General features: G+C 49.8%; 3 protein-coding genes across 3 annotated transcripts; all 3 read right to left on the bottom strand.

Moving 5' to 3' along the window:
* Positions 1-228: 228 nt before the first annotated feature.
* Positions 229-1,250, bottom strand: H257_02517 (hypothetical protein; the record flags this gene model as incomplete). Its single annotated transcript, XM_009826199.1, has 4 exons — positions 229-243; positions 424-614; positions 729-863; positions 920-1,250. 4 exons carry the CDS (start codon positions 1,248-1,250, stop codon positions 229-231), a joined length of 672 nt encoding a protein of 223 aa, XP_009824501.1.
* A 585-nt stretch (positions 1,251-1,835) lies between these two features.
* H257_02516 (hypothetical protein) lies at positions 1,836-3,196 on the bottom strand (the record flags this gene model as incomplete). The annotated part of the gene is made up of 3 exons (XM_009826198.1): positions 1,836-2,099; positions 2,185-2,346; positions 2,624-3,196. The coding sequence occupies 3 exons, from the start codon at positions 3,194-3,196 to the stop codon at positions 1,836-1,838; spliced, it is 999 nt and encodes a 332-aa protein (XP_009824500.1).
* Positions 3,197-5,313: 2,117 nt separating this feature from the next.
* H257_02515 (calcium-translocating P-type ATPase, PMCA-type) lies at positions 5,314-8,438 on the bottom strand. The gene is made up of 2 exons (XM_009826197.1): positions 8,183-8,438; positions 5,314-8,133 (listed from the first exon to the last, which is right to left on the bottom strand). The coding sequence occupies exons 1-2, from the start codon at positions 8,423-8,425 to the stop codon at positions 5,359-5,361; spliced, it is 3,018 nt and encodes a 1,005-aa protein (XP_009824499.1). The 5' UTR covers positions 8,426-8,438; the 3' UTR covers positions 5,314-5,358.
* Between the last annotated feature and the right edge of the window lie 44 nt (positions 8,439-8,482).

Genomic DNA, 8,482 nt, shown 5'->3' with positions numbered 1-8,482 from the left:
TGATGAACGTGAGGAGAAGAGGATGCGGCGCGAGGAAGAGCGAGAAGAACGTCAATACTTGCGCGATTTAGCTAAAGATAAGCAGACTCAGGATTTTCTACTTGCACTTGTAGGAATGGCGCGACAAAATAACGGACAATAGGGAACTTCGATTTAGAATAGCGGGGCGTTTTTATATAAAGAATATATTTTCCATCCATCCCCAAACGCCACTTGTCCAACTCGTCCTTACTCATCGGTGGACTATGCATAAAGTGCACCATAGTATATTTTTGTAAAATATTATCCAAAATATTCATCAAGTGTTGGTGGTTGAAGACCAAGATACATCGAAATTTGATTTCCCATGGGCTGCATGCAGCAGTGACAATTGGTGAACAGAACGGCCACGTAAAACAACTTGCCTACGGGTGTTCGTCGTACTTGCATCTTCTTGTCGTCAAACACGAATGGCCACAGGATTTTGAGGCGGCCAAAGCTCCATTCCACGGCTTCGCGAACTTTGCTCATTCGGGCGTTGAATCGGCGTTCATTGCTGTCGGCGGCCGGGGACGCAAAGGGGCAGATCATGAAACGGTTGCAGCCGTACGCCGGATCGCCATACACGTATCGGCCTTCGAATGTTCCGTCCACATCGTCGCGTAAGACATCCATAATCTTACTGTAGCTCAAAACTGTGCTGTCATGTCAGCGACCTTCGACGGGGCCATAAACGCTTTGAATAATACCATCAGGTGTCGTAAGTGCTTGCCAGTTGAGGCAATGTCGACGCGGATGTCCGTTGTACACCGAACACTGAAGATTTTTCGTAGCGATCACTGTATTCAGACCTTGGAGTTGGGCGTGCAATATACGCTTAGTACCTATGAATACAAATATATTACTCGCTACACATTAACAATAATGTAAAAGTCACTACCATCAATAAATGCCCAAACGTTCGTCAAGGGTGCTCCGTTCTCGTTTATGGCACTGCAGTACGCCGCAATCCTGGACGTGATGAGCCTTCGGTTGAAGTACAGTTTACTCTTGTGCATTCCATAGAGTAAACGAGCAACGTGCTTGACGATGCGACTGATTGCCGCAGGGGAGCGCCCAAACTCCTTGGCAATTGTGAGCAACTTCGATGATTCGGAGAGGCGGCGACAGATGATCGAGAGCGATTCGAGGCGCGTCACGTTGTCGCCGGCCTTTGTGGTGATGCGTCCTGGGAGCCCAAGCCGTTCTCCAAGCAACTCCAGTTGGGGCATTGAAAATCGATATCGATCGATTGCCGTGGCGCTATCAAGCCGTGGGTTGAAGGCGTTGTTGTAGTCTGGTACTCCGGCTGGTGCGCGTAAGCGAAGGATGCTGTATTGTACGCAAATGCATAGCAATCGGCGAAGAACCCCTATACGTCCCCGAGCACATCATACCAGGATCGCTACAAGCTGTGCAGCTTGTTGGAGTGTTAAGGCGGGGATAAGCAGTGCCATCGGTTGTTTGCTTCGAAATTTGCCCGATCATTCGACATTTATGCATGCGCTAGCCAGTGATCTTTGTACTACTGTCGAAACTCGAAACTCAAATCGCCGTTGAGACATCGGCCGACTTGTGTCAACTGGGGTTTCGTTTCAAATACAGTGTTTTTGCATTTACCGATTAAATCACTGGAAAACACATGGCGAAACTCAAACTCTAGTTCAACAGGTTTTCGAAAGAGCTCTATTACTTCCTCTGTCCTTCTTTACTGTGACCACTTCAAGATTGCACTTTTTCCACAATACTATGACCATATTATTGTGATCGGTTGATTATGAAATATATACATTTCATTGGCTATAAATCTTATCGACTCAAGGACTGGACTGCTGGAGGATTGAGTTCACGTGAAAGAGAAGCGAAGCAGGACATGTAACATTCGCCATGAGGGTTCCAGCACGTCTCAATGTATCCTTCTTCAGATGGGGCAACTTAAAGTTCTTGTCGCCGTGGTGTTCCATTACAAGGCGCATCACCGCCTGCAGGGTAAGGAAGATGCTACTCAACTTATCACTACTGAGAACCTCGAAGGCGGACAATGTAGCTTCAATCACATCGTCCATCGACCGACTCACCATCTTGTATTGTAGTGCTTCAATCGATACGAAGAAGCCGAATGTCCAGGACGTTAAGGTCCGGACAATTTGGCGGCTGTCGACGGACCACAAATGTCCACCCATCCGTCGACACAGCAGTCATAGTGCCTTCATCGATGGACCCATGAGGAGTGGCATTGTCATGCTGAAGTACAACTCGTTTGGTTCTGCTGGGGAATCGCTCCTTGATGGACGGCACGACCTTGTTGACGACATAGTCACGGTACGTCTTCCCATCCACGTTGACCAACGCCGTCACCAATGCACCAGCAGGACGATTGCAGGAGTTTCGACGGGCCGGCGTTTTCTCAACAATGAAAGGGCCAAATGCCAAGCTTGCCGTCAAAACCTTCTTCAAGGCGAGGACGGGCCACGGCCGCCAAGAACATCACTTTTGGTATGAAGCGCTTTGACTTGCAGGCACGACGTTCATGGACTTCCCCTCTCGCCAGGTACGTTTTTCAGCAGTCCTTGTCAGCATTAAACCATTTTTCGTCGAGATGCACCACGTCCCACATGTCGGAGAAGTGAAATTCGGCGCGACCAGGGTATTCGGCGGGTTCGTGGAATTCGAACGCGTCGACAGCGTCTCTGCCGCAACTGCTGAGATAAGCATTCATGGCATCGAACTGAATGTTTACGTGGGCTCTACAGAATGCCAGCCACTCGAAATTGTTGGTATCAGTGAGTAGTGGTTTGAGTCGGGACGATCGACGGTTGATCGTCCCAGACTTCAAGTGGCAGCAAAGTGTGCTTACGGAAATCCCCGTCGAGGAAGCTATGTCGCGCATGGTGCTGCGATCGCGGGACGGCACGCTACGAACGATTTCGGTGACCTCAGCCGAGGTGTGGCGAGGTTTCGGTCCGACACGCCCTTTCTTCTTGGATGCCATCGACCCGCTCATGAAGTCGCGCCATAACTTGCGGACGGTGGTGCGACCGACTTGACAGCGAATAGCTGTGGCTTGAATAAAACCACGTGCGAGCTTGCCATTGTGTATGGCATCTTGGAGGGCAAACACGACTTCCATCTTCATTCCTGGGGTGAGTTCACGTGTTGACCGCGGGGCTGGGCTCATGGCGGCAAATTCAAAATTGAGGCTCATAATGCGAACTTGTGGCAAAAGAAGCTCATGACCCAGAGTTTTTATTTATAATTTTATAAACATTTTTTAAATAATTTTCTGAGGGCGTTTAGTCTCCATTGGTTTTTACCCCCAAAACCTGGTTTTCACCCCTTATCGCCAATAGGCGCTACCTCTATATTTTGATTGTCGAATTTTCTAGATGTCACTCGACGAAATCCGATAAAATATGAATTTTTGGGGTCGCTAGAAGTACAAATGGTCACAGTAAAGAATGACAGAGGAAGTAGGCATTTATAAAACCCCAGTGAATTAGCTAAAACACCAGGTATTTATTCAACTTTGTAACACAGTTACAGCAGAAGTACCACTCTTTTAGCCACGTAAAACCGACGCCAAAACAAGTGCAAAGCACAATAGACACAGACACACATGGTTCAAGTCAAACTTGGCTTTTACGGTTTGCTATTTTGGCACTATCCGGCCTTTTTAGAAATTACAGTAGTCCCCGCAGAATTTCTATTTGCTCGAAGTGAATTTCCAACGGTGTTTTTATTTCTACTGTATTCCAATTTACAGTTAACAGCATCTCCACTGGCAACAGTAGTATCCGTAACCATAAGTTACCATAACGACTCGGACAAATATTTGCTTGATATGTGCTTAGGACACGCACTTCAGTCGATTTACGCATTAAATGCGAATAGTTGTACCATAGGCCCTGTCCGGGTAGCGGCACGGCCTGCGGCCTACCTGCCGCTTTTCCCGACAAGAGGAATCGATTGGACATTCGGTGAAGTGCACGATTGGGGCTCACTCCTCGCCAAGGCACCGCCTGCACAAAATTATACACACGACCTCCGCTACGCTGCGGTGCGCGCAATTTTGTGGGCGGATGCTCTGTCGTCGCTCGCTACTGTAAAGCTGATCGTTCTTATGCGGGTGGATACAATACACAAGTATGTCCGAACATATTCCGTTCGGACACTTTCACTCGGACAAAATATGTTCGCCTTAAGTCCAATACAAATGTCAAGTATGTCCGAATGAAATTATCCGAACGGTGTCCGCAAAGTGATCATATTCACCCATATTATTTCTACTACTATTTATCCAGGAAATTAGGTGATATTTAGTGCTTTTTCGTTCAGTGCGGACACTAACTGTAAATTTGCTCGTCTTCCGTCCACCGTATGTTTGGGCGAATTTTTTTCACAACTTCGTCAATACTCTTTCGTAATTTGTTGAAATTTTGGGACGTTAATGCTCCCTGTACGTGGAGCTAGAGATTGACTAACCCCCTCGGATGGGTCGGTAGAGCGGTGTACAGTAACCTCGTGCGATGCCCTGAAACGAAAGAATTATAGCTCTGACAAAGGTGTAGATGGAGCTAGTTACCTTGTGCGATGCCCTGAAACGAAAGAAATATAGCTCTGACAAAGGTGTAGATGGAGCTGACGTAAAAAACCAATTTAAGATAACTTTTTAAAACTTTTTTGGAGGCGTCGGAGTAGAATGGACATAACTTTTGAGTCCATTACGATATTTGAGTTTTGAATAGTTATCCCAATAGACAAGACGCGCCGCTTTGACTCCATAATCGAATTATCAGTTTACAGTTAGGCGATGAACTTCACAGGTAATATTCTAAGCATTTGTACTCACATTTTGATAACCAATTTAGGATAACTTTTTTTATCTTAAAGTATGTATGTGTCGGGGCATTGAACTTCTGTGTTTAGGGTAAGCGGTTACAACAGGTTGTATATAATTTATACAAGGGTACTGTTTTATAGAGTTATATTTCTGTTGTGGATGGATGTCCACGGAGTTGAACACTTGACAAAACCCCAGATCCAACCCAATGTGCCCGTGTCGACTAGGTTACTTCAAACCCAATCTTGAATGACTGTTACCGATGGCTTCTACTCCGTTTTTGCATTTCATTCACGTGACAGAATGGTCAGCATTATATCACAAAGGTTTTGACTCGAACAAATAACGAGCTGTGATTGGGCAATACAAAGTTATCCTAAATTGGTTAAGTTATCTTAAACTGGCTTTTTACGTTTGTTATGTATGTAGATGATGTAAAGTAGGTAGTAAGCAGGCCACTTCTAAATGATAACATATATTTTAAGGTGTGTTATCTAGGGTCACCACTGAGGCATCAACCTCGCCGAGAACCAGCGCAATGCAAATCGCACGGGAAGCGACGTGGAGCCGATCGCGACACAAATCGCCCATTGCGTCGCATTCAGGGCCACACACCCAAACGCGACAGATCCAAATTGAACGATGCACGCTTGCAGAATCACTTGCACACTGGCCATGACGACAAACGTTCGGTTGCGCGAAATCCCTTCAAACACGTTTGGTTCGTCGTGGATGCGCCGGGCGTTGATTTCGTTGAACAGTTGAAACAGCACAAACGTGTTGAAGACCATCGTGTAGTGCAATGTGGGGCCAGTGGCCCCCCCTCGCTTGTACTTCTGGCCAGACTCAATACCTAAGAGGCTGTCGCCTACAAAGGTCAGGGGCATCAGCACCGTGAGCTGATACACCGCTTGGCCAAAGATGTGCTTGGTCATTGTTTGAGAAAGCAGTGCCTTGTTGCGGGGATACGGTTTTCGGTGGAGCATCGCGTCCGTAGGCATGTCCGTCGCGAGCGCGAGCGAAGCGAACGCGTTCATGATCAAGTTGACCCACAGCAACTGCACCGCAGTAAGCGGCGATTCTTCCAACACGACCGCGCCAGTCATGGCCATGGTCACAGCGACCACGTTCACCGTCAGCTGAAACTGGAGGAACTTGCAAATCGAGTCGTACACGTTGCGGCCCCACTTGACTGCATTCACGATCGACCGGAAGTTGTCGTCCATGAGAATGATGTCCGACGCGTCCTTGGCCACCGCCGTGCCGCAGATCCCCATCGCAAACCCGACGTCCGCCTTCTTCAAAGCCGGGGCGTCGTTCGTCCCATCGCCCGTCACTGCCACCACTTGACCAGCAACTTGAAGACCACTCACAAGAGTAAATTTGTCCTTGGGACTCGACCGAGCCAACACGCGAAGCTTGGGCCAGATCTTGTCAAACTCACTCTGATTGATGTTTCCGTTCGCGTCCAACACACGAGCGCGGAAATCTGACCCCTCCATCACCAGCGACCCGTCGTCGGGACTGATGATTCCGCACTTGAGCGCAATGGACCTTGCGGTTGCAATGTTGTCGCCCGTCACCATGCGCACGACAATGCCCGCTTCGTTACAATGACGAATGGATTCCGGCACTTCGTCGCGCACCGGGTCTTCGATCCCGACGATGCAAATGCACGTCAGGTCCGTCTCAATCTCTTCGTCCGACCAGTTCTTGACCACTTCCGGAGATGCGTCCACGTCACGGTACGCTAGACTCAACGTGCGGTAGGCTTGCGATGCATACTTTTCGATGATGTTGTCCTTGACAGCGTTACGTTCCGCAGCACCAAACGCGGACGTGGTGCCGTCCAAGTTGAGCTGCGACGTGCACAACTCCAAAACGATTTCACTAGCGCCCTTGGTGAAGATGCGGCACTTCGATGCGGTCAGAGGCACGACCACGGACATGCGCTTCTTGGCACTGCTGAACGTGAGCATGTGACAGATGTGCGACGCTTTGCGGACGTCGGCGTAATGCTCGCCGAGGTCGGCTACAAACTGAAGCAGCGCACACTCGGTCTTGTTGCCCGTGTGTTCGGGTTGCGCCCCCACTTGCTTGGGCGGCAGAATCTCGGCCGTCGAGTTGAAGCAGATAGAGTCGCATAAGATGGCTTTCGTTGTTGGCGACATTTGGAGCTGAAGGGTTGGGAATGACTCGTATTCGTTGCCACTCATGTAGCAATGGACAACAGTCATGCGGTTGGTGGTGAGGGTGCCGGTCTTGTCGGAACAGATGGTGGTGGCGCTTCCCATGGTCTCGCACGCAGACAAGTGGCGCACCAAGTTGTTGTCCTCGAGCATCTTCTTCACGGAAAACGCCAGCGCGATCGTCACGGCCAACGGTAGACCTTCCGGAATTGCAACCACCAAGATCGTGACGCCGAGGATAAAGTGACTGACAAAGTCTCCGATAAACGCCTGGCTCCACTCTTCGCCGTTGATCGCAAACTTGACGATCGAATACCGAACGGCGAGGGCGGCAAACACGAGAACTGCAACCGTGATGGCCACTTTGCTGACAAAAATGGTTAGCCGGTCCAACTTTCCTTGCAATGGCGAGCCGGGTTCTTGGTTTTGCAAGTCCGTGGTCAGCTTCTGCTCCACGAGTCCTTCTTTGGGGCTGCTTACCAACGTGTACTCGTCGGCACTGCCTCCATTGGTCTTGGAAACGGTCGCGTTGTGGTTGTGGTTGCCGTTGCGAATCAAGCTGGCAATGATGCCGGCTTGGGAGTTGGACCCCACACAGATCACGAGCATCTTGCCCACGCCTTCCATCACTTTGGTGCCCGAGAGCAAGAAAGGAGCCGACTTGCTGTTCTTGACGACCAACAAGGACTCGCCCGTCATGGAACTTTCGTCCACACGCAAGTCCGTTTCGTCAAACACCAACCCATCCGCGGGCACGATGTCGCCGACATCGACGCGGACAATCTCCCCCACGACCAGGTCGAACTTGCTCACTTCCGCGGGCACGCCGTCACGAATGACCTTGATCGTTTCGTCCTCCTTGACTGCATTCAAGGCGCGGAACTGCTTTTCTTTCTGATACTCGTTCATGGCGGACACGGACACGACAATGAACACGGCGAAGAGGATAGCCACCCCTTCGATCCAGGCATGACTAGAGCCTGCTGCCAAATTCCGACCAGCTGCCGGAGTAGACGCCGTGAACGGAACGAACCCCAGCACCAACGACACGAAACCTGCGGCGGCCAGCACCATCATGGTCAAGTCCTAGAACGAGCTAACGTTATTGATAGAACCAAGGCGATACGTGGCTTACCTGAAAGGAATGCCACATGAGCTGCACAAATGTTTTGGCAGACTCTGGCTCGACGTAGTTTTTGCCATATCGTCGTTGACGGTCCTCCAAATCGTCGTCGTCGGCGGAATTGAGACCGTGTTCAAGCGACACATTCAGATTCCACGCCACACCCTCGGTGCCCCCCAATTCTGCCAAGGCGGCAGTTGCTGCGCCAGGCGACGATTCCACGAGACGAATAAGGTCGTCCGCTGAGAGTGCCATGTTTGTGTTTGTGGTAGAAAACGATAATGGGATTGCGTGGCAAGCCCACATGCGTAA

The sequence above is a fragment of the Aphanomyces astaci genome (assembly GCF_000520075.1).
Source record: "Aphanomyces astaci strain APO3 unplaced genomic scaffold supercont1.4, whole genome shotgun sequence".
NCBI classification, from domain to species: Eukaryota; Oomycota; class Saprolegniomycetes; order Saprolegniales; family Verrucalvaceae; genus Aphanomyces; species Aphanomyces astaci.
This window is presented reverse-complemented; position numbering and strand designations above follow the sequence as displayed.

Excerpts from the sequence above, each read along its gene's own strand:
- H257_02515 (XM_009826197.1), bottom strand. The coding sequence starts at position 8,425 with ATGGCACTCTCAGCGGACGACCTTATTCGTCTCGTGGAATCGTCGCCT. Across the intron at positions 8,134-8,182 it reads TCATGTGGCATTCCTTTCAG|GACTTGACCATGATGGTGCT; the intron begins GTAAGCCACGTA and ends AGCTCGTTCTAG.